The following is a 26,535-nucleotide window of genomic DNA, read 5'->3' as shown; positions in this document are numbered from 1 at the left end:
TTGATACAAGTTAGAAGCATTGATATGACTGAGGGTAGCATGTCTTAAGTGTTCACAATTTATTCTTAAATTTCAATAGTCGAGGGAAAAATAGTCAATTTACTAAATCCATAACCTTTTAATTTTTTTCAAAAATGTTCTTGAGAATAAATTTGAACCCAAGTCATGCTTAAAATTTTAACTTTCATATGTTTGACATTTCAAGTCAACACGTTGAACCCATAACAAATGTGATGATAAATCTATTAATATTCTCAAAATTTAAAAATACTTAAATTTCTCATTTTTTACCAATAAAAATTTTTAACCCAGATGTAGTTAGCATGTACCAAACAATCTATCTATCAAATTAAATTTTACTGTAAAAACCAAATTTCGGTTCCACAAAACCCGAAACAATCCTTGATAAAAAAAACTAAGAAATTAAATATGATAAACTTTGTTATATATGAAAATGATTGATATATATTTACTAAATTAACTGAAGAAATATATAGTTACTAAGTTAACCAAAAAATATATTGATAGATTTAAAGCATATATTTAAAATTTATAAATTTATATGACAATTTAAAATAATAATAATAATAATAGATAAATAAATTGATTTTATAAATGGATCAACTTTTAAGCATAGATTTATGATCTAATAATTAAAAAAATTACTTTGTAAAATGAAAGCATGTTCGAGTTTCTTTTTATGTATAATCTTCAACAATATACATAGAAAAATATTTAATGATAACATTTGAAATTATATATTATTTTCAATCTTTAACAAACATGGTTTGTTGTTAATGTTTGCATTTCACCAAGTATTTTGGAATGTATAGTTAAATAATATGTAAATATCTATTTTTATAAAAATGTATAAATATAATATAAATAAAATGAAAAAAGGAAAGTGAATGTGGACATTTATTATGGTCAATTAAGATCTTAGTTTTTGGAGGGAAAAAGATTGTGAGGCTTAGGTATTAACTTACACGTATCACAATTATTTTACTTTATTAGAATATGTAGATAGGTAAATTTGAACATATCACAAGAACGAAACGCATGCTTCTCTTTATTTATTTAATTATGTAATGTACCACTATTTTACGTATCAAATTCATTAAAATTGGTTTTGACAAAAAGTCTAATGTTTCTCTTTAAGGGGATGGCATTAATTATCAAAGGATAAGGATGATTATTGCTATTTTTGATTATTTTAGATAGATTAGAATGAACACGACAAGTAATTACATAGTTTTGTTAAATTGCGAATTTAAATCGATAATGGAGTCCGACAATATTAAACGTAAAATGATATATTCACTAGATACCGATATGTTGGAATATCTATTTAGGTACGCATGATTATGTATTCCTAATGGTGATGATCTTGATAATGTTAAACTTTAGAAACCAAGTTTAATATGGTCTCTAGTATGGGTGTAAACGAGCAAAGCCAAGCCCCAACTCGACTTGTTTAGAGCTCCTTTTTTAAAGTACGAGTTTGACTCGTGAGCTGTTATGTACTCATTTATTATTTATCAATTAACTTATCTACATTTTTTTAAAATGTTTACTTTGAGAAAAACCCTAAACGAGCTTAATGTCACGGAGCTATCCCTTTGACTCAGTGTGGCGCCCGAAGGCCAGCCAATCGGTCCGCTCATGATCAGGGCTTGCTGGTTTCGTCCTGCCTTAAACTCATCAGGCTAGCGGCAACAGCTCGTCCCGCTGAGGCCGTGCCCAATGAAGTCCGGGACGAGCCAACAAACCCAAGCGTTACAACACAAATAAAGCATCTCGATCTTCAAATATTTGGTTCGTGACATTAAGCTCGGCTGTGAAGTATTAAGTTAATACACATAAGTCCAGGGGGGGGGGGTGTTTAAAACTCAAAAATATTCAAGGCTCGACAAATCTAAACAAGCTTTCCATACAAGACTAAAGCCTAGAGCTCAAACCCGACAGCTAAACGAGCTTTGTTTGAGGCTTGGGCTCGAAAACACTGCACATTTTGAGATTTTTTATAGACCAAGCTCGAGTAGCTCGCAAGCAGTTGGCTCGTTTGCACCCCTTGTTTCTGGTTTCTAATGTTTTATATAGCATAATCACTTGCATAGTAATAAGTTTTGGTTTAAAGTGTACAGTTTACTGTTTTGTTATCAATGAAATAAGCCACCCTTCAAGATGTTCGTAAGTCAAAATATGTAACTAATATAACTGCAATCATGCATGTATACAACTAAATTTGTAATGAATAATTAAAAATAAGTTGTAATAAACAATTGAATATGCTTATGATAAAAGAACCATCCCTTTTATGTCTAAATTTGCATATGAAGAAGTTACAATGAGAAAAAACGTGTTTCCTGGATAAAAATGAACCTAAAATTCAGCTGAACTAGGTGCTCGGGGGAATGGAATCGTGTCCCGAATGTTATCGACTCCAGTTGCAAATTGCACAAGCCTTTCAAAACCTAATCCAAATCCCGCGTGTGGAACTGCATAGGACAAAGCAATTATGTTTTATTCACTTAACATTGACACTTGTATGAGCATACAACAGGCTGATTTCAAGAAACTAACTTTTATAAAATTTTAAAAGAAAAACAATGCTGACCTGTACCATAACGCCGAAGATCCAAATACCACCAAAAGCTCTCCTTATTGAGGTTGAGTTCATTTAAGCGGGCTTCCAAAAAATCGAGACGTTCTTCCCTTTGACTCCCACCAATAAGCTCACCAACCTAACAGACAAAAAAAATTTAATAACTAAGAAGTTATTAGGAACATGGTATTAAATGAATGCAAATAATATTACCCGTGGGACCAGCATATCCATGGCCGCAACGGGTTTCCCATCATCATTTAGTCGCATGTAGAACGCCTTGATATCCTGAATGTTTTCAAAAACAGCCACTTATTAACTGGTAATAGTTTTAACTTTCGTACAGTAGGGGAAAGATCATGCCTTTGGGTAGTCGGTTATAATAACAGGACATCCGTTAAAAGCCTCCTCGGTTATATAACGTTCATGCACACTTTGCAAGTCACATCCCCATTTCACCTACAATATAACAGGTTTGACTCTCAAAAGCAAAGTATTTGGCAACTTTAAGATGTACATAACAAAATTAAAATTAAGTACCGGAAATTCAAATTTCTTCTTTGATTTTAGAAGCAGGTCAACTGCATCTGTGTAATTCATTCGCACAAAGCTTTTGTCAACAACATCCTGTTGAACAAAATCACAAGTTATACATATCAATCAATCAATCATACCCAGTGTAGTCCCGCCAATAGCAAAGCTATAAGTAGGGTCTGGGGAGGGTGGGATGTAGGCATATATAACAGTGAAAACAATAAATTATAATTTACAGATGGATGATTATAAGTTGCACAAACAAACATACACTCAAGCGGTCAATGATTCCTTTCTCAATCCAGTTATTGAAGAAATCCATATCTTCCTTGCAATTTTCAAGAACATGTTTCACCTAAAATGTGGAAAATTACATATTAAGTTTATATCAAAGCTTCTAAAGTGGAATTTTAATATGACACCTTTAGACAATAAAACTTTTTTCAGGGCAGAGGGGTTATACGGTAATTTACTAGCTATCAAGGGTCGATGAAGTAACATACGACATACTGTAGATTGGCAGTGGCACATGCCATGTCATCATTCAAGTCCGCAAATGCAAGCTCGGGTTCAATCATCTTCAAAATATAAATAGAAAATTAAAAAACAAAAAACGCATTCTTTAATTCTGTAATGTAAAATACAAAACTCAAATGGTTATAGAGAAAAACCAAAAGAATACCCAAAATTCAGCTAAATGTCTAGATGTGTTGGAATTTTCTGCTCGGAATGTAGGACCAAATGTATACACCTGAAAGTAAATTTTCAATGTTTTTGTAAATAATAAAATAACCGCATTCATTAATCGGATTCAAAAACTTTGTTATCATATGAAGAAAGATGTACATCAGAAAGAGCAGTCGCATATGTTTCACCATTGAGTTGACCAGACTGTCAAGAACGCTGGTTTTTCAAAAAAATCCTGTCAAATCAGAAAACAACTCATGAATTAAATTAAATCTAAAAATACATTTAAAAATGAAGAAAAAAGCGAGACTCACTTGTGACCAATCAATTAAGCCATTTTCTGTTCTTGGAATGGCATCAGCCCGAGAATTAACAACTTCTTTGGAAGTAGGTATCTGTTACCACAACAATTAAGATCAAGAAGTAAAATAAAATTGAACTGACTAATAAAATAATGTTACAAAAATGAAAAATACATAAGGTACATACCAATGTGGTTACACAAAACTGATCGCCAGCACCTTCACAATCTGAAGCGGTAATAATAGGACTTGCGACCCAAACGAACCCGCTTTCTTGAAAGAATTTGTGTGTAGCATAGGCTAAAGCATTTCTAACCCTTGCTACCTAAAGTTAAAACAAATATTAAACAAGTTTAATCAGCATAATAAAACGAACACAACTAATATTCTACTAAACCAATTACCATTACATGATAAAATCATACCGCACCAAACGTGTTTGTTCTAGGACGCAGATGTGCCTTACTTCTTAAAAATTCTCGGGTGACCTTCTTCTTCTGAATGGGAAACGATGGATCACTTTTACCAACCTACAAGTGAATCAAAAAATCTGATCATAATTTTTTTTTTACAAATAACTTGGTACAAATATATTTTAATGATGTGTCAAATATATACCGTAACAAGTTTGCTAATTTTCAACTCTATTTTTTGCTTCTTTCCTTGACTAGGTACCACAACTCCTTGTACACAGACTGATGCACCCGTTGTTATAAAACCATTCTCAACCTATCAACAACTCAGTACATGAAGAATATATTATGTGATAAATAAAAATGGGAAATTTTGGAAATCAAGTGCCAAATGTTTCTTCTTTTTCTTTTCTATATGGTTTCGATATGTTACCTGATCATAACCTTCAGCATCTGAATCAATCACACATTGCATGTTTGAAACGCATGAACCATCATTCACCTGCACTGAATGCATCACTAATTAACTATCTACCAAATACATATAGATGTAATTTACCTTACATGGTTATAACTTATTCTAACAAAAAGGTACCAATTTTTTAAATCTTTAATCAGATGTAGCGTATATATAGTTTGCAGCAAATCATATCAAGTTTGCATTCCTAAGGTAATAGGTTTGAGACTATATTGTAATTTAGCCTTTTATTTATAACAGGGGCCCTAACAATACCAAAATGAGCACATATAATATCATCTACTGCTTAAAACAGCGGTGTTCAAAGTCGGTTTGGTTCGGTTATGGGAGCTAAACCATAACCATAACGGAATGATCGGTTAACCATAGGCCGTTTAACCGTCGGCTATAGGTTGGTTTTGGTCCAATGTAATTTTTTTTCTTTTGTTCTAGTTGAAACTGATTCGATTATAGTCTTCCCGAGCTCAATTACAAAGCTTCTAAGTTGAAATATGCCGGTTCCAAGGCTCCAAGCACAGTTATGCAACAACATATATTTAAATGTTCAAAGCTGAAATTTGGAAAAACATAAACATACAAAATTCAGTTCGATTTCAGTTGAAACGAAGACGCAAAATGATCGGTTAATCATATTCACTTAAGTCCAGTTAACTTTTACCTTAAACTAAACAAAGTCTCAATGAATTAACAAACAATTCAGCAATTAGTTAGTTAGTTACCTCAATGAAAGTAACACTGCTTTGAACCCGAAGCGTTCGAACCCATCCCTTAACGGTTAACGTCTGCCCTAACTTATCCAAACCCTCACTCTCCCCACCTTTAATATCACCTATCCTCAACCGCTTACGGAACTCACCAACAGATTCTGTTTTCAACTTCTCAACAACCTCGTTCGACGTTACGGACGCCGTGGAGAAGCATCGGCTGGTAGTTACAAAGCCGTTAAAGCGGTTGGGGAGTTTAAGCGGGTGATGAGGAGTGGTGATGAAATGGAATATGCTGTTGTTAGGTTTTGGTTTGTGGTTGTTGTAGAAGGATAGGAAGCGTACAGTGGATGAGAAGGGTTTCAGGCGGAGGGATGCGGTGGCCGGTGACAACGCCGCCGTAGCCATTGGTTTACTTCACTGCTGACCTGTATGTATGTCTATCTGAGCTGCTTGTGGTTTACCGCATAAAGGATTTTTGGCCCATATTTTGCATCTCTTTTTTAGTTTTTTTATTTTTTTTATTTTTTAATTAAAAAAATGAATTTTAATAATTTAAACCAAGGGTCGGCACAAAACCGAAAAAATTGAATCGAAACCGATAAAATCAAATATACCGAACCGAAAAAGCCAAACCAAATTAGAAACCGACAGTTCGGTTTTGAACTTTAGCAAACACCGAAATGTTGGTTTGGGTTCGGTTTTGTATTTTGTTAAGAACCGAAAAAACCGAACCGAAATAACCAAAAAATTGAAATAACCAAAATATCTTAACCGTAACCATTAAAACAAAATATACCGATGACCATTGGTTTAGTTTTAACATATGGTTATTAACAAATATATTTGTGGTTAATAGCTAATAATACTAGTACTTTTAGTTTTGATTTTTTATTTTGATTTTAAATGTATCTTTTCTTAGCTTTTAATATTTGAAGCCCCAATATTCAATATTATATTATTCATTAGTTTAAAGGAAAAAAAATAATGCCCAATTTCAATATCTTGGGTCAACTGTTTTTTTTTTGCACAAAATGTTTTGGCTCGATTAGCAAAACCAAACAAACCACGTCCAAAATCGAACCGAACCAAAAAAACCGAAAGCGACGGTTTTAAAAAATCATAAAACCGAAAGTTTGGTTTTTGGTTCGGTATTAGTAAATAACCGCACTGAACCACACCACGCACACCTCTAATTCAAACTATCATATGGTGTTGATAATATTCCATACTTGCATGTGATATTGACGATATTAATTCATACTTACACATTAACTAATGATAATCTTAATTCGGTTTTGTCGACAAAAGTATTCCTGAATCACGATAACATGATCATTATAGAAATTCATCTCTCTTTCTATAGTCCATAAACTTTATCTTGTTTTTTAAATAGCGTTTGCAAGCTAGACAAGACGAGCTCGAGTTTGTCTTGTTTTGATATCTATCTCTAATGACCGAGCTTGGCTCATGAGTTGTTTTTCAAGCTCTGCGCATGCTCAACTTGTTTATTTCTTGTTAATTATTTTTCATATTTTATATATGTATATTTTCAATTATGTTTTTAAAAACTTTCAATAAGAAACAAGTTTAAAGATTGTAATAATATATTTTGTAAACAAATTAGTAGTTGTTAGACAATGTGTAATAAGTTGTATATTTATGAAAAATAAGTGTGACGTGAGATATAATGAACACGTAAACAAACTTCTGGTATTCTGAAAACTTGAAGCGAACAAACGAAACCATAAAAATGCCGGAAAATTTTTAAAGGGCTAAACAATTGTATATATTTATATTTATGTGTTTTGTCAATATATTTTTATTTTTTTTTCTATATAATTATATATAAAATAAATTAAATACATTCGAGCTGAATCGAACCGAGAAGACTTTTGCTCGTTGCTTGACTCATTTACAAACCAAACCGGACAGAGCCTGCTCACAACTATATAATATCTTATGTGAAAATATCCCGTCGGGCGACGTCACCACTCTCCCCAATCAAGATTTCCCCCAAATTCCATAATCAGAATCTTTTTCTTTTTTAGAGAGAGAGAAAAAAGCGTTTATAGAGAGAGAGAGTAAACCATGGCCGACCACTCAGATGAATTAGACCAACTTCTAGACAGTAAGTGCATCAAACTAACTTTAATTTTGTTCATTTCTACTAATTAATTGATTAATTGTGTGTTTAATCTAATCAATTAGGTGCTTTGGACGATTTCCAAACCCTAAATCTTGCTTCTTCTTCCCAAAGGTTTGTACTTGTTTTGTGGTTAATTGTGTATAAACATACAATTTTTAGATATTTGATAAGAGTGATTTGACATGTGAAGTTGTGAACTATTATTGGATAATATTTTGCAAACAAGCTTTCATTTTTGCATATGTTTCAATATACACTTTGCAAGGGCTTTGATTTTGGAATTTTGTGGAATTCATTGCTAAATAAATGAATCATGGTTGACACTTTTTAGTCCAGAATCACTACTTATTTGTTGAAAGTATGTTCTAAAGGTGGATTATTCTACTTTAAGTTATGCTCAAGACGACGTAATGTTTTATATCACTATGTATCGGTTAACTATTTATTTAGGAGCTTGGTTTTATAAAAGGGGAAACTGTCCAAGATAGGCTTTCTTGACCATACAACTTGACAAAATAAACTTTGATTTTCAGCCTTAGCCAAAGTAGACATGTTAAAACCAGCCATCCGATAGATGATAAATAGGAAGTGGCAGCTAAGACAGCTGGAATGTAGCTGGCACAAATAACCTTAAAAGTCCAATGGGGCACACAAGAAAACGAATTAAAAAGATGCATGTGTAATGCGGGGGCGAAATTTAGCTGGCGGATATAAAAGCACGAGCTAAATCCCAGCTTCCACCTAAATTTCTTTAAGTCTGAATGGCTATTGTGTGCACCCCTTTGTATTTAACAATGAGTTTTTGGGTCGGCTGAATTTTAGCTGTGTTAGTTTGTATATTCTGTTTGTCATCTCTTGATTGGCCATTTTGGATATGTCTATTGTGATGAAGGCTGAAAGCCAAAGTCTATTTTGTTTAGCTGCTTCGTCAAAAAAGTTAATTTTGGTTATTTTCTCTTTAAAGTGCATGAGGCGCACCAAGGTGACAGGGTCTAAAACTGAGGCACAGTTTTTATCTATTTAATATCATAGGTTTTTGGCGTCAGTTACTCAAAATTTAGACATAAGTAAGCACTATATAAGAATTAATATATAAAGAACCTATATGCATAACATTCTGTTTCACAAAACCTTCTCCCGCACGAAAGGCGCGCGTCAAGACTGCGCCTTAGGTCGACTTTTATGCGCTATTTGCACGCCCCATGTTTTTTTGTAGATGGAAGCGCTGCCTATGCGTGCTTTGTAAAACCAAATTTAGGTGGCATCAGTACATCTGTACATGTATGTTGCATTTAAAGAAACAAAACTGTGATTCTTGTGTGTATGAAGTTTTTTATGCTTTCTGTTTGGGTTGAGCTATAAATAATTAAGGGTTTGCTTTCTTTCTGTATTTCATTTAATAATTGAAGTAGAGATGGTGGAGGGAACAAAGAAGAGGCGTCTTCATTACCTAGTGAGGTTCAAGGATTAGGGCTGGGTCTGCCTGATTTAAGAAGCAAGAGCAAAGGAAAGAAGAAGGTGGCACCGAAGGAGTCAAATGCTTCAGAGACTCTTAATAAGTTGAGAGAGCAAACTCGGGAGACCGTAAAGGGGTTGGAGTCTATAGCGGGATTGAAGCCAGGTGGTGTTGATGGATTGGGTGATGACCAAATGATGGAGGATTTGGTTAAGCACTTCAAGGAACTTGCAAAATCTCAGGTACTTTTAATACTGTTGGGGTGGCAAATTTTTACTCAATTACTTTTGAATGGGTTGATTCACGAATGTTTTATCTGTAACTCGCCAAATGGATAAAGATTAAAAATTGTTTAAAGAAACAAGCAACTACTAGGGCCCATTTCGAGATAAATTATGACTTTAAAAAATACCTCAAAATATGTCATCTCTAACGGGTCAGTTAAACATGTCGGAAGTTGACTGAAGTGTATTCTTAATGTATAAAACCTCGATTGTCACCAAATAATATAATATCTAAATATTTGACGCATGGTTTGTTATGAAATAAGCTGTTTCTTGATATTTGTGATTTTTTAAATATTTTGCGCTAACTTTGTTATTAGTTGCATATCTAATTTGCCTCTTTATACGAAAGTAACAAAACAATAAAGAGCGCCTTGTGGATGAAATTTATTTGATCATCTAGGAATCGTTAAAATAGACCTTTTGGGGTCAAAAGACCAAAATGCTCTCATGTGCAGTCGTCTCCTTTCTGTGACAACCTATGAACATAAAGGGTGATTTATGTTATTTTCTTAGTTTAAGGATGAAAAGTGAAATTTCGTACATACATAAAGTACGAAAACTGTAATATATTTACTCAATATTATATCTGCCACTTTGGTAGGATATGGAGTCTATAGTAGAGACCATGATGCAGCAACTTTTGTCAAAAGAAGTTCTTCATGAGCCCATGAAAGAAATTGGAGAAAGATACCCGAAATGGTTAGAAGATAATAAATCAAAACTAAGCCAAGAGGAATACAACCGTTATGTTCATCAACATGAGCTCATTAAGGATTTAAACGTGGTCTATGAGACTGAGCCGAGCAATTTCAACAAGATCATTGAGCTCATGCAAAAAATGCAAGAATGTGGTCAACCCCCTAATGATATTGTCAAAGAACTCGCTCCTGACTTTGATATATCTGCTCTTGGTCAACTGTGAGTAGTTACTTTTTTCATTTCTTGTTTACTATTCAATTTGTTAAATATTTTTATTGGTAATTTTTTTATTTAATGTGATCTGACTTGTGATCTATTGGCTTGCAGATCGCCTGAAATGTCTGGTTCTCAAGAGAACTGTTGTATAATGTGAGATAAGGATATCGGTACTGTCGTTTATTACATTTGATGTATTGTTTCTTATTAGATTATCAAGAAAATAAAGTTGTTTTGAATTGGAAATTTGACTTTTTATTTCAATTGCCATTCGATCATGTTTTTGTATGTTTCTTTTGAGGCCGAGGACAATCGATGATTTATGACAAACAGTACCACGTTGTGAGAGGCATGCTTTGACCTTTTAAGTCAAACTGTTTCTCAAATTTAAAGTGGTGTTGATTGTTATTACAGTCTAATCGCAATTGTGGCAATGCGATACTGCTTGTCATAAACAATCAACCAACAAGCGTCCACAGCTACCCTCAATTCGGTTGGTGTTTTGTTTGTGGTTGTGGCTGTGTTTGTGTCTGATATGATGTCTATTTGTGGGCTATGGGAAGCTTGTTGCTGGTGTGTGTTTTTGGCCAGGCGATCTGGTGTGATATGAGAAAGTTGTAGCCGTCCATGTACCATACAACGAAGAATAAGTCTGAAAATTTATAGACTCATAGGTTTATAGAATTGTTATACTTGTTAGCCTGTTAGATGGCGAGGAGTGAGCCCGGTTATGTAGGCGTCATGGAAACAACAAGCTTTAACTAACAATGTGTTACACCTAGTGAGTGATGAATGACTACTTTTACAGTTTACTAACAACGTATTAAACCTAGTGAGTGGATTTTCCTTTTAAATATCAAGTATGTAGTATTATAAAAAAAATTAGCTAGGTGTCTCCATGCAATTGGTTTGCTAAATTTATCAAATTTTATCACTTTGTATACTCACGGAATGCTCACTCCCTACTCGCACCCCGAAGTGTCTAGGTGAGCTTGAGTCCTACGTGACAAGCCCCCCCCCCCCAACCCCCCCCCCCCACCCACCCACCACCCTTGTGTAACTAAAACGGTCTATCATAGAGACAATTTTAACACTTTATAGATAGTCAAATGTTATCTATGGTTTTAAGAAATGACAAACAAAACTAAGTAGGTTTGGTTTTATTAAACCAATTTTTTTTTTCCAAAATTATCACATACAAATAACCTCATATTCTTTCTTTGGAGAGAGAATAATTCCGGATATAATTCGTAACCGACCTAGCTCGAATTAGTCCAAATAGGGCGGGGTGTGAGTGTGCGACATGTGAGAAACAAGGCTTGACAACTAACCTATGTACCAACGGTTACTTCGCACGTTTGAACGACATGCTCATATTGTGTCACGATCACGAACATCGATATAGTTGGTGTAGCAACCTTGAGAGAAAAGACTAGAACATCTCTCTCTTGTAAATGAATACCTGCTTTCACGTCGAAAGTTGAACTCAGAAAAAAAAAGCTCCTCTCGTTATGACTAGACTAACCGTGTTATGCTTTTACAACATACAACTCGCCTGATCGTAACATACAGTTAGATGTGCACAAACCGGTTTAAAAATTAAAATCTGTTTGGATTGAAACCAACTTGGTTTGGTAAACAAAAGTCAAAATCGGTTTATGATAGGTTTCGGTCTGGGTTGAAACTGGTTTCTTGACCAGCTTACGACCGGTTTCAGTTGGGGTTTTGACCGATTTAGATTCAGTTAACCGGTTTGGAACCGGTTTCGGTGAAGAAAATTACAAACCAGTTCCGAACTTACGGTTTCAATCGGTTCCAAACATGTTTCTACATAATTGGTTTTAAACCGGTTTGATTTATTATTATTATTATTATTATTATTATAAAATAATATTAAATATATTTTTCGATCTGTAGAAATTAAGCAGCCCCAAAATAAATAAAAATTTTCACATAATAAAATCTCATCACTACGATTGCTCTGTAGAAACCATCACCAGGTATGTATGATCTTTATTTCTCACACACTCATCTGCTGATTCGATTAAGATCGATGTATGCGAACAGTAATATGAATCGAATTCATTTCGATCTGGTTCTTATTATTATGTTTTAGCCTACAGATTCAATTACAACACAGAAACCCTAGAATTTAGATTATGATAGAGATCTTAGGATTTATAATTGCCGGTGCAATCGATTAATTATTGAATAGATCACACTGTTTGTTGAATCCCTAATTTCATCAATCATAAAAAACACCTTGTAATATTCTGCTCACTTCTTAATTCTGGTATGGCTGTAAACAAACCGAGTATTCGTTTTTGTTCGTTTGTTTAATATGTGATTAAACGAGCATGAACAAAAAATTTCGTTTAATTGTGTTCGTAAACGTTTGATAATGTGTCCGTTAATTTTGTTTGTTCATTGAAGGTTTTTAATACTTTGTAATGACTTTTTCTAACCGTTGACACTGATCATTTTCGGTTAGCCAAATCAAATAAAACATTGTCTGTGTTTGTGAACCGTTCACAAACATGGTATTTCCTTAATGAATGAACACGGGCAAGAAATTTCGTTCAGTTATTTGTCCGATAAAAGCTTAACGAAAGATCATGAGGCCTCGTTTGGTTCAGTTCGTTTACAACCCTAACTTCTGGAAAATCATGCTGAATAGAATTGAGCCCTAATTTCTTCCTGTCATAGTTGTTTTTCATCATTTATGATATGAGGTAGCATGTTGAATTGTTATTGTTTACGATAGACATGATGCTTGATCAAATTTGTTCTTAACTTCAAGTTGTGCATTATTACTAATTAGTGGTCTCAATTATTTTTTAATGGATCAATATAATGATATATTATAAGAATGGAAAGTGTGTGATCAAAGGAAGATGAGAAAGCACATATTGTTAGGTATTTGTGTAGTCACATACGCATTCCATGTTTATCATCTGCTTTGTTAACATTTGTTTATTTCATGTAGTTTTATCTTGCATCTCAAATGGCGGGCCGAGCTCAAATTCCTACTAATAACTCAGCACTCATTGCTATGATTGCAGATGAGGTAATATTAATATCTACTTCTCTGTTTACATTTTACCAAGATTTTTCACTCTATTCTTTGCTTATTTATATTTTTAGTTCCTAGATGAAGTGTATATATTTCATCCCTTTGACTTTGAGATATATATATATATATATATATATATATATATGCAGCGAAGAGAGAATAAAATTCTCCAATTGAGATGAATTGAACTAGCTTGATCATATCTTATTATGATTTTTTTAAACACAAACTCATAATTTGTATAATTCTTCTAATTGATATGCGTTTATTTGACTGGTTTTTCAAGATTAATCCTGTACATCAAAACTTTCTTTTTATGCTTTTTGATGACTTTCAAGATAATATGAGATACATTATGTAATATTTATATTATATACGCTGTATTTGCCATGTTTTCTTGGTTAGTAATAATAAACTTTATTTATTTTTATTTTTTTGGTTTTGGCTGCTGGTGATTTCGTTTTCTTGGGAAATTCAAGTAACGCTCCATGTTTTTGGATATTTTTGCAAAGTTTTAAGTTGTAACGATTTATATCTTATGCAGGATACTGTAACTGGATTTTTACTTGCTGGAGTTGGTAACGTTGACTTGAGGAGGAAGACGAATTACCTCATTGTTGATTCAAGTATTATTCCTTCTTTCAACATTTTTTTAAATTTTCCATTAAAGTTTTCTGATGCCATCTAGACACATTTAATCACATTGATTTTCGATCTATGAGTGTTGATAAAAGATCATTTTGAGTCACACCCAAAAACTAAATTTCTGTTAAAACTCTTATTCGTGTTTTGTTAATCAAAAGAGTCACTTTGCTTACTTGAAAACATTGTATCATATTGTTTCAGAAACAACCGTTAAACAAATTGAGGATGCATTCAAGGAATTCACCACACGAGATGACGTGGCGATAGTCTTGATCAGTCAATATGTAAGTAATCACGTCACTTAGTTATAAAAACAGTCACTACTGAATTCGGTTTACTCATAATGATTCGGTTGCAACTATGACACGGTTGCTTGGTCTTTACTGCAATGTTTTTATTATTACAGGTTGCAAATATGATACGGTTCTTAGTCGACAGCTACAACAAACCAGTTCCAGCTATTTTGGAGATTCCTTCAAAGGACCACCCGTATGATCCTGCACATGATTCTGTCCTATCGCGTGTCAAGTACCTCTTCTCAACTGAATCTGTTGCCTCCGATAGGCGTTAATCGGTTAATCACTTTTCTTCAGCATCAAGTTGTTTGGTTGGCTATCTAAGCACTATAAGATTATTTTGAATTCAAATTCTTGCAACAATAAAAAAATGTTATCTTTTATGTATCTGTGGTTAAAAAGATCAGGCTGTGGATTGATCTAGATGGCTTTATATCATGTTTGTTGGATGATTTTGAACAGGTTTTGTATTTATTATTTTGATTTTTTTTACTGTTTCTTACTGGAATATCTTTCATAAGTATTTAAATAAAATAATTACATATGTTAGAAAACAAGTGAGGTTTATCAGTTTTTCATATTGTTGAGGCTATAAATATTGTTAGTTAATGAAGTTAAGTAGCCTGATTGAAGTTTCTAAAAGGTTTAAATAAGAAGTTTGTTTTTTCCTAAGAAGGCTAGGATAGAGGGTATTTTAGTCTACTACCTTAATATTGAAAACCCATTTAATTTAATTTTAAAAACCCACTTAATTAATCTTAAAAACCCACTTAAATTTTCACTAATCTCCTACAACCACCACTAGAGGTGCACAAAAAAACCGGTTCCGGAACCTAACTGGTGGAACCGAACCGGAACCGGTTCGGGTTCCAACCCGGTTGGAACAATACCCGGTTTGGGTATTTTTGTACCCGAAAATCGTACCCGATTCTCCTATTTGTATGTCAGTACCAGTTCCAACCCGGTTCCTACCCGGTTCTTAATTGGAACCGGTTCGGTTCGTACCCGGAAAAACCGGTTCCGACGGGTTTTTTTTGAAGGGTCAAACAAAAGTCAAACTAGCCGTTGGAACCGGTTCCAACGGTAATATAGCCGTTGGAACCGGTTTTTTAGACACCAATTAGCCGTTGGAACCGGTTCCAACGGTAATATAGCCGTTGGAACCGGTTTTTGAGACAATAGATCCGTTGGAACCGGTTCCAACGGTAATATAGCCGTTGGAACCGGTTTTTGATGCCCAAACCTATATATAACTTGTTTCCATTACTTGTTTCACCACCAAACTCAAAAACAAACTAAAATAACCTATTTATAGTTAAAAAACCGGTTCCAATGGTCAAAAACGGCTATATAGCCGTTGGAACCGGTTCCTAACGGCTCTAATATTTAAATTTCAAAAAAAACCGGTGGAACCGGTTTTTACGTAAAAACCGGTTCCGGTTCATACCCTACCCGGTTCTTAAAAGTTCGCATATCTGGGCATCGGTTCGGGTCGGGAACCGAACCGGTTCTTGATTGGAACCGGTGCCATTTTACAACCCGGTGTGAAAAAACCGGTTTGGAACCGGTTCGGGTTTTCCATTTGAACCCGATTTGTGCACCTCTAACCACCACCGCTCACCGCCATCACCTTGACGGAAAAGTCTTCGAAAATTTCGCCGGAAAATCACCGGTAAAACACAATGGAAACACAATGAAAAAAACACGATGGAAAAAACACTACGAAAATAAAAACACAATGACAAAAACACAATGCAAATAACACTATGAAAAAATAAAACACAATTGTATCAAAACACAATTTGTAAAAACCCACGAATTTTTTTTTATTTTTATATAGCAATATGGTACTCATATAGAAGATAAAAAAAACACTCGTTATTATGGTGAAGCTGTTTTGAAAAAAATGTCGTATAAAAAAGTTATGGACGTTTTAAAATGATAGAGGTATTTGACATGTGCCTTGCATGTGGAGAGAGAAAGTCAACAAATGTGTTATCTCTATTACGCCCTTACCCTTGTTTTACACTTGATTTTCTCTCTAATCTGATCTCAACCATTCAATTCTCAAATGAGTGGACAAGATCACTTCTTATCCTTCCTAAGGAAAACTAATCTTCTTATTATAACTCATATAATTATTCTACTTGATTCTCACGTTTAGCATGCTAATTTTTTTGTACTTAACCTTCCCTTATAAAACTATAGGTATGAGATCCCATTAGTTTGTCAGTTAAAGCACATTACAGATATCTCATCTAAAAGGTATATCCGATGAACTATTGAGCTATAAAAGGAACAGAAGAGGGAAATAAAGATGTACCCATGTGAAATAAACTATAGTAGTTTTTAAAGACTAGCCTCTATCATTGATCTTGATTTCCTTTTTATAAAGATAAAAACTAGTTTGTATAAATACCTCATTTCCACTTAAATTCTTAAAAAAAAACCCTACAAAAATAACAAAGATATAGTAATTTTATCTTCATGTATTTTCTGTTTTTCTGCGTATATATAAGAAAGACAAAATGAAAAAACTCGTCATCTATGTTTGCACGTTTTTTCTAACGCATTTAACTTTTTCTCGTTAAATACAGTCACGTGCAAGGCACATGAGAGTAGTTTAATAAATTTACATATTTATTTAATAATTAGAAATATAAAAATAAAAATATGTCTCCTTCCTATCTCTCCTAACCACCACCGTCCACCCCTCTTCTTTCTCTCTCTACACCATAAAACCACCACCATACCATCACCAACCAAACAACCTCCACAACTTCCGTCATCCCACCAGACCAACAACTGTCACCAGACCTTTGGTTTGTTTATTAGAAATATATCATACTGTATACTAAAGTAGAACCAAAATGCTACAGTACCTTTGGTTATTTTACAATTTGGACACAAACCTTTGGTTTGTTTGCAATTTGTTAACTCAATTAATTTCTGAATTTTTAGTTACCTCCTTAATTATGGTATTAAGATGCACAATGTGAACCTTAATATTTACCTTATGGTTTGTTTTGAAATCTTTTGAACCCAAAAGTTTATTGTGACATTCGTCAAATTTGAGTCTCGATTTATATTCGTTTTGTAAACTTTCATATTGTAAACCCGACTCAATACTTTTAAAACCTTATTTAATTATTGTATAATATTATTATATATCTCGATCACCAATAAATCGATGTTTGTCATATTATAGAGTCGTCAAGAAAAACATAAGTGGTTCAAACTAATTTTCGTTAAGTTGTTATGAGCTTTTAAAACCTTTAAACTCGTTTTAAACATTCATTGAAACTTGAGGGGCCTGTTGTGAAAATATGTATATACATATATAAACAAAACCAAACCCTACACACACACATAACATCCAGCCGCCCCCATTTCCCCTTTGTGTTTTCCGGCGGCCGCGAATCTCCGGCGACGCGAATTCCGGCCACCATCCTCTCCTTCCCCACCTCCGACACACCACCACTACTACCCACCTCCCTCTGGTCCGAAACCCCAGCCACCCGCTCCCCCTTTCTCCTTCGGTTTCGTTTTCCAGCGACCGGAAAACCGGCCGCCGCCTACCTGGCACTGCAGCTCCGCCTCTCTCGCTCTCTCCCTCGGCTCTCTTCCTCTCGGTCTCTTTCTCCCTCCGTATCTCACTCTCGCGTCTCTCTCTCTCTACGGTTCTCTCTCTCTCTTCTCGTCATCTCCCTCCGACGACCCCGTTTCGGCTCGGTTCCTTCTCGGTATAGAGCCACGACTCATGAACATATAATAGGTAAATTTAATTTGGGATTTTGGTATTATTAGTTTTTACATATTTATCGGATTTAAATTGTTAATAATTGGTTTGGTAGTATTGGTTAATTTTTGGTTAAACTTTGAAACGGGTTTGATGAATATTGGTGTTGTTTTGAATTGGGGATAAGATGAAAATCGGGTTTGGTTAGCTAAGACGGAATATACCCGGGTTACTAACCACTTAAAATCGGTCTTGGATTTATGTTTAAAAATAAATATATATAAAAGTTATATTTTTATTTTAGGTTTAATTCGTATTATTACTATTATATATTACTATCACAATTATTATTATCATTATATATATATATAATATAAAAGAATTATTTTTAAAACTATTAATACTATTTTATTATTAGTATTAGTATTATTGTTGATGTTAGAGCATTCCCAGCCCGTTCTCTATCTCCATCTTCATAATTGCACTATATAACATCATATTTCTCTCTACAGTTTAATTAAATAATATTTTTTTATACTTTTATCATTACAGTTCTCTCTCTCCACCCTATAATTTACAAAAAATCACTACCTTCCCCCAAATTTACAAAAAATCACTATCTTTTCTCTCTCCACCCTATAATTTAAACTCACAACCACTTACAACCCCACCCTATAATTTACAAATTCCCCTCACAAAATTATAGAGGATGGTTGAGAATGCTCTTACTATTATTATAAATATTAAAGTTGTTATTAATATTATAAAAGATCATATTATTATTATCTATCAAAATCATACTTTATCATTAATTACTACCAATGGTATTAATATGGTTACTTTGTGAACTCGTTTAGAAATCGAACCAAATGATATCGTTTTTTCTATCAATATTACTTATTATTATTACTATTTTTATCAACATCACTTTAAATTTGTATCAAAGATTTTTATTCCTTAACTATTAATATTAGTGTTATTAACAATAATTATATTAATATTATTAGAAATAGTTATTGTTATCATTATTATCTTATATATCTATATATATATAACATATCTTTTTTTTAGAATTATTATTATCATTACTATCCTATCATTAATAATATTATTATAAACTTTATTATCAATTCATTTTTATAAAACCGAATTCTTAAATTAAACCCGTCTTGTTTTTATTTAATATTGGTTTAATTATTTAAAAGCCCCAATAAAATAATATTATTTTATTTTAAATTACCAATTAAGTACGAGTCCCTAATTGTTAACAAATTAACCGATAACCTGATTAACAACCGAACCTTCTCGTTCAATGTTTCAAATGAAGTTTCAACTAAAGTTCAAGTTCATTAATATATTTTATTTATTCGTTTTCATTTAGCTTTCAAGTTGGATTCGTTCGTTTCGTTCACAAGCTTTCTACATTTCGATCATTTATTATTTTTCGATTCGTCAATCGAGGTGAGTACATTTCATCCCCCGTTTTCCCTTTTATGTTTTGGGGGTAACATGCATACTTATTCAAAACAAGAATGATTTATTATGCACTTTTCTCAAACCACAAACTTTAGGGTATATGATACTTGGAATACTTGCTCTATTGTATGTTATATGCCTCATATGCTTTACGTGAGCGAGTGTTTATTTTTATGTTGTTGTTGAGCCTCATTAAGTATGATCATACGCTCCCCTAACTACTTAACCTTGTGCTAGTAGAATAGGGCCTCATTATCCGAGTATGTCGGTTGTTATCGAATAGAAAGGATCCTCATTACATATGTTTTATATTCCACGATTGATGCTTTTATTTATAGTCTCATATACGTTTGTGGATTTCGCTCGTATTCTATATACTCAAACTATGAAATTGCTCACCAACATACGTGTTGACAAAATATTATTTTATGCATGTTACAGGTTTGACTTTTGTTGACTCGAGAACTTGATGAAAAACGTTACCAAGACTATTAGGGTATTAGTAAAACGAACAATATGATTACTACTTGTTTCCAAATTTGCTTATATGAACGAGATGTGTTTGTTTATTGATTTATGAAATAAATGAGTTGATTAACTATTGTCACTTTAAATAGTGTCTTGTGTATTTGTCCAATCATGTTGCACCCTGGCATGTTCCGCCGCCTTTGGTCGGGGTGTGACATTTATAAACCATGCTAACTATATTTAAACAATTTTTTTCTATTGTAAACAATACTGAGTGTCGCTAACATACCGATTCCATGACGAAGTGAACCGATGCCGACAAACAACATAGATATGAGTGTCGTTATTTTGGTTTTCAATCAATGTAAAACACATGCCGATATCCTTCACAACCGGTATCGATATTCGTCTTTATGGTTTTCAATCAAGGTAAAACCCCACCACAACACGTAGTTACGTTTACCAGTTATAAACTTATAATGAAATAAAGATAACTAAGATCTGAAAATTACAGCATATATTATCAAAAATAAACAAATCATAAAAAACAAAAAAAAAGGTTTCAAAAGTAACAACAAAATAACAGGGACGTGGCAGCCCACTGCTGATCCAAAAATGTAATGATTTAGCTGTTGTCACCATTTCTAGCAGTCAAGGCTAACAAACAAGTTTTGGAATAATAATGAAGTACATTTTGGATCCATCAGCATTAATTCCAAAATCTATAATATTATTATTATTTGATTATACAACAAGCTTATAATTAACCTTAGAGAGCCACCATTGATACAGTATGCAAGTTGTGTTCATCTCCTAAAGAAGCTATTGATCTTCCAGTGTAAACCAACCGGTCGTAAACAAGGCGACGAACTCGACTCAATCTTCTTTCTCCTCCTCCATTACTGGCCTCTAAGCCGATGATCCGGCTTAACTGAAACACGAAAAGTCTTGAATCTTGAACCATGGATTTAACAATGTCTTGGACTGGACTCAAACTCATTATAACTTTCAGAAAGAAGGGGCATATTAAGGTGGCTAAACATGGTGAAGTAGTGACTCTATGACACTTGATGAGTCCAAATAGTTTTATATGTGTTGTGACAAGAAAATGCATTTTTGGTTTTGAAAATGCAAGTTCTTAAGTTCTAAAGAATTTTATGGATGGTGTTGAGTGTGTGTGTATATATATATATATATATATATATATATATATATATATATATATATATGGGATGATTCAAGAGAGAAATGATATTATTGTAAGAAATGTAAGAAATGAATATGGACCACTAGTTTTGTTTTAAGTTTTAAATGTTTAAAGCTAAATAAAGAAACTATTAATTATTCTCTTTGTTCAATTAATATAACTAATAAACCATAATACTTATTTATTTAATTAATATAACTAATTAAATTATTATAATTGGAAAATATTAAGAACTCATTTATTTTTATAACTTACTTTTTGTTTCTTGAATTTTTATCCTACACAAGAATAATTTGTTCATATATTAAAATTTCTTTCTATCCAAAACTAATTTCTTCCAACTCAATATATTAATATCCATCAACACATACTTACATTATGATGAATAATACCAAAAAATAATTTTACATGTGTTTGAATTAGATATCAACCAAAAAACATACAACCTACATAAAAGCGTATAATCTACACTTGTTCTAAGAATAAGACAACATATAACCTACACACGAAAAACATTTAACCTACACACAAAATTCATCATCAATAAAATGCACACGCACACGTACACAAAAACATATAACCTACACATAAAAAACATATAACCTACACACGAAAATTTTAACTTACACAAATATAATTTATTCATACACTAATTTCTTTTATTCAAAACCAATTTCTTCAAACTCAACATATCAATATCTATCAACATGTAGTTACATTGTGATGAATAATACAAAAAACTATCTTACACATGGTTGCATTAAATGTCAATAAAAAATATATAACCTACACAAAAACATATAACCTACATTTGCTCTAAGAATAAGAAAACATATAGCTTACATACGAAAAACATATGACCTACGCATGTGAAGGGTATGCGTATTTTTGTGTAGTTTATATAATTGTTGATGTCGAATTACATATGTAAGTTATATGCTTTTTGTATATTTTACGTTTTTATTGCTCGAAACAAGTGTAGGTTATATAACTCTGTGTAGGTTGTATATTTATTGAACTTAAATACGTTGATATATGCTAATATATTGAGTGGAAATTATTTTTTTAATATAAAGAAATGGTATTATATGAATAAATTGTATTTATGTTGAATAAAATGAAAAATGTGTAAATAAAAAATAAAACTAAAGTAGTGCTTTTATCCTTTTAATTATTATAGTTAAAATAGTTAGATATATTAATTAGAGATATTTATTATGGTTATATTAGTTGTATTAATTGGAGAGAGATAGTGAATTTATTGTTGCATTTACATCTTTTTTATTTATTTTTAAATATTTAAAACCTAAAATAAAATTAGTGGCTCATATTCATTTCACTCATTTCTTGCAATAATTTGATTTCTTTCTTGAACTTAAACCTATATATATATATATATATATCACATGTTATTCTTAAAACCAAAATAAAAAATTCTTACTCTATTTTAAACTTTATTGGTATAACAGCTTCTCCTTTATTCCGGTTGAGGACCCGTAATAATAACTAAAAAGTTTATAGTTTGCGTAGTTTAAAACATATTTGTTTTTGTATATTTATAATATAATTATGTGCATAAAAATGCTTAGATTAAGTATATATATTTTTCTAGCTTTATATATAAACAGATTAATTGAATATTTTGTAGTCAACTAACAAATCTTTTTCAATTGTCAAAATAGCTAAATTATATAATATTTTCTGTGAAAATCGTGGATCTTAAATAATATTTTAATAACTTTAATTTGAAAAAACCTTTTGAGTACATGTCAAAATCATCCTTAAGGTTTAATCATTTAATAAACTTTCGTCCAAAAACTTTCCTTTGTGCAAGTGTCAACTGAACCATCGAGGTTTCTCACTTCTTGTCAATTACTTTCAAAGTGTTAACTCCGTTTAATTTCGTCTTGAACTTATAAGTCGGTTGATTCGCCCCTCTCGGTACAAAGTTTACCTTACCTTGAACATACATTTAGAAGATGGTTGGGTTAGTTTATTAGTTTGTTGCATTATCTAAACGTGATGACTTTTTTAAAATGAGTGAATGAAACCAAAAGGGTTTTGTTTATTAGTTTTCCAAAAGCTCTAATTTGGGCATATTTGAGTTATTTTTCTCTAAAGTTAACCATGATTCTTCTTTCTTCATCACCTATAAAGGTGTCGTCCTTTCATTTTGTTAATAAAGGAGAGGTTGAGAGATAGCTATTAGGCTGTTGGCTTCTTGCCTATGACTTGGCTTTCTTGTACTTGTTATTGTAGAAAGCGACCGTTATTTGTTACTAAAACTCACAAGTTAATCCAAACACGATTTGAGGTGTGTGCGTGCGCACTTTATGAGAAAATTTGAATTATTTAAGCTTATGAACCACGTTTTAAAGCAAGTTTATGCAACCACACTTTAAAGCAAGTTTGTGCCTAAAATTACACAAATTTATTACACATTCTTGACCCCATATGATGTACATGTACTCATGTAGAGGGGTGTCTCGTGGGACAGCGAAAACAAGTTAAGATTTTAGGCCCACACTCAGTTAAGGCTTCCAAATCCAGAAAAAAAACATTATATATAGATATATTATAATGAGTATAGTAAACTCAAATTAATGTATTAATTGGTGTGGCGGTAAACTTGGTTGTTATTAAAGTATAGATTATGAGTTCAAAACTTGTAATAATCAATTTTTTGTTCTTAACAATTGTTATCAAAAGGCCCCAAAATCTTGTTTTAATTTTGGCCCCCACATTCGTTGAGCCGGCCCTGCACATGTATTGGAAATTTTATGAGATCAACCACTTATATTTATTTTATTTGTGAGTTTCTAGGTTTGATTGGTGTTTATAAGACTTTGAATGTTATGTGAAGAAAAAAAAAGAACAAGAAAAAACCAGCCTTTATGCTTTGCATGATCATGTTAAACAAGAGTGACCATGTCATAAATCGAATCCTTCACCATGACCATGTCTTTGTTATGACATTCAACTGTTGGGAGGGGGGGGGGGTATGCAATATTGAAAAACTCATGATTTAAGCATCTATTCATGGATTCATATATGTTTATTGAACTAGAAATGGTAAATCATGAAATCTTGATTATTTATAATACTCTTGAATGTGCATATATCATGATGCTTATGTTTGGAAAGACAAAAGGACTTGCTATGATTTGTCATATTAGGTGTTATGGTTTGTTGACACGAACTTCTAATTTATGTAATCTTGACATGAACATCAATCATAAGTTGAAAAAGTGTATGATTATTGCTTAGTTTAATCAGCTTTAGGATTACAAAGAGCCCAAGAATGATTACAAAACCATGATAATTCTTTATTGATCTTGGTTTCGAAACACTCCAAAACATATAAATATGTAGTACATTAATACAAGATAATTAATAGACAGTACTAGAGGATCAGTAACATTGAAGAGAGATGTATCATAATAATCGTAAGCACGATTCGTTTCCAAATCAAAGTATATACTAAATATCACAACCAAAAGGTAAATTCAATGAGCTAAAAGTAACAGAAAAGGAAATATAACGAACCCAGGTAAAATAAATATAGCTTGTGCGGGTAAGTATTAAATCCTTGATAAGATATTATAAATATATTTTGAGGTTATCTATAAACAATAAATTTATACTTTATAAAAACTAGATCAATCATTTCTTTGTAACTATATCAATAGATCAACAAGTAGCCATATCAATCACTTCTTCATAACATGCTAAAGCATTGCTAACAAATAATTAACCATGGAATAAACATACGAAGTGCGCAATTATATTTCACCTATACAAACAACTTTAAAGTCCGTTTTCAATAACCCTTTATTTATTTTTTAGATACAAATAATATATAACATAAAAAAATACTTAGCAAACATAAATGTGAAATAAAAAGATAAAACAGATATTCAATCTTCATTGTCGTTGGAGAGTCAAAGTACGTAATTCTATTTTCAATTTCTATTTTATTTTTATTTTTTTGCCAAAAAGACGGTGCTTTTAAGATGTTGATGCTTTTTTAAACACAATGGTGTGTGTAAACTAGTTACAACAATGTGTCTATGTTTGTCATTTACGTATAGATACAATAATGCTTTTAAACTAGTTATAACAATGTGCAAACAAGTTACAACTGCATTTTTCTTCTTTAAAAGAGCGCGTGATCTAGGTCTGAATCATAACATACATGTGCGAATATGGTTGGTCTAATCCATTGCGGTCCGACTATACCGACCTTCTATTTAACTGACTTACATATTATTTCCTTAACATAGAGGTGTTATGTCTCAAATATTCCCTATGAAAAAAACTACTTAAGGTTTAAGTCAGAAATCTATATGGTGGTATATACGTATGTGGCTCGATTATAGGTTGTTCAGCACCTACTTCTTATACCTAAATTTTCTTTTCTTGATATATTTAGGTCTACATTTGAATATTGTTATGTATAAATGACCTTTATTACATTTAAGTCCTAAGAAAATTACAAAAATAATATTAAACATATAGTATTTTATGTTGCACAATTTTATGCATTTTCTGCTATAAGATTAACTTAATCAGAATGATTATTTGAGATAAAGCATTAAAAAGTTTGTAAAAACGTAAAATTGTTTTAAGAGTCATTTAGATCACTGACGGGTCATTGACTCATCCAATTATTAATTGAAAATTACAACATATTATTGGAGATAAATTAAGGAATACGAATGAAGGTTGCTCTTTAAAAACTCATTTTAATAAAAAAACATCTCAAATTTGAATTCATCCATTTAGGTTTTGAAATAGATATTTCAGATGTCTCTGATTATTAAAATATGTGAATACATTTAAAAATTAAAGTATGATTCACACAAATGACAAAATTAAGAAAATAAGATAAAGAAGTCTCATATTAAATTATTAATCAACAAGTTACCGGAAAAAAAAATACACAAAACACGTAATTTAGAATAATCCCAATATCTCGTTAGTTAATTTGCTCGTGATTCACATATGAATTCTTAAATCCTGCATCATCATATGTGTTGATCGACATAATTAATTCTACAGCAGACTTTAACTATATATCCTGCAATAAAAAAAAAGAATT

At 32.2% G+C, this 26,535-nt stretch overlaps 2 protein-coding genes and 1 pseudogene across 4 annotated transcripts; 2 read left to right on the top strand and 1 right to left on the bottom strand.

Annotated features, from left to right (window-relative positions):
- Window positions 1–2,234: 2,234 nt before the first annotated feature.
- On the bottom strand, window positions 2,235–6,212 carry LOC143581921 (asparagine--tRNA ligase, chloroplastic/mitochondrial-like; annotated as a pseudogene). The gene is made up of 15 exons (XR_013143900.1): window positions 5,739–6,212; window positions 4,975–5,043; window positions 4,747–4,857; window positions 4,554–4,658; window positions 4,316–4,453; window positions 4,141–4,221; window positions 3,986–4,061; window positions 3,822–3,890; window positions 3,643–3,717; window positions 3,411–3,494; window positions 3,146–3,232; window positions 2,969–3,064; window positions 2,819–2,893; window positions 2,618–2,744; window positions 2,235–2,498 (listed from the first exon to the last, which is right to left on the bottom strand). The product of XR_013143900.1 is annotated as an asparagine--tRNA ligase, chloroplastic/mitochondrial-like (transcript).
- A 1,480-nt stretch (window positions 6,213–7,692) lies between these two features.
- On the top strand, window positions 7,693–10,818 carry LOC143581920 (peroxisome biogenesis protein 19-2-like). Of its 2 annotated transcripts, none has more exons than XM_077064594.1 (5): window positions 7,693–7,854; window positions 7,935–7,983; window positions 9,282–9,570; window positions 10,217–10,533; window positions 10,642–10,818. In XM_077064594.1, the coding sequence occupies exons 1-5, from the start codon at window positions 7,815–7,817 to the stop codon at window positions 10,685–10,687; spliced, it is 741 nt and encodes a 246-aa protein (XP_076920709.1). In that variant the 5' UTR covers window positions 7,693–7,814; the 3' UTR covers window positions 10,688–10,818. The 2 variants fall into 2 exon arrangements, with proteins under 2 accessions (XP_076920709.1, XP_076920710.1); XM_077064595.1 differs by having other exon boundaries at window positions 7,695–7,854; window positions 9,285–9,570.
- A 2,669-nt stretch (window positions 10,819–13,487) lies between these two features.
- LOC143581932 (V-type proton ATPase subunit F) lies at window positions 13,488–15,035 on the top strand. Its single transcript, XM_077064614.1, has 4 exons — window positions 13,488–13,597; window positions 14,148–14,229; window positions 14,450–14,532; window positions 14,655–15,035. Exons 1-4 carry the CDS (start codon window positions 13,535–13,537, stop codon window positions 14,817–14,819), a joined length of 393 nt encoding a protein of 130 aa, XP_076920729.1. The 5' UTR covers window positions 13,488–13,534; the 3' UTR covers window positions 14,820–15,035.
- Window positions 15,036–26,535: the final 11,500 nt, after the last annotated feature.

The sequence above is a fragment of the Bidens hawaiensis genome, unplaced genomic scaffold (assembly GCF_021521415.1).
Source record: "Bidens hawaiensis isolate Kalapana, Puna unplaced genomic scaffold, B.hawaiensis_p1.1 tig00031258_1, whole genome shotgun sequence".
Classification (NCBI taxonomy): domain Eukaryota; kingdom Viridiplantae; phylum Streptophyta; class Magnoliopsida; order Asterales; family Asteraceae; genus Bidens; species Bidens hawaiensis.
The sequence above is the reverse complement of the archived record's forward strand: the minus strand, read 5'-3'. Positions and strand labels throughout refer to the sequence as shown.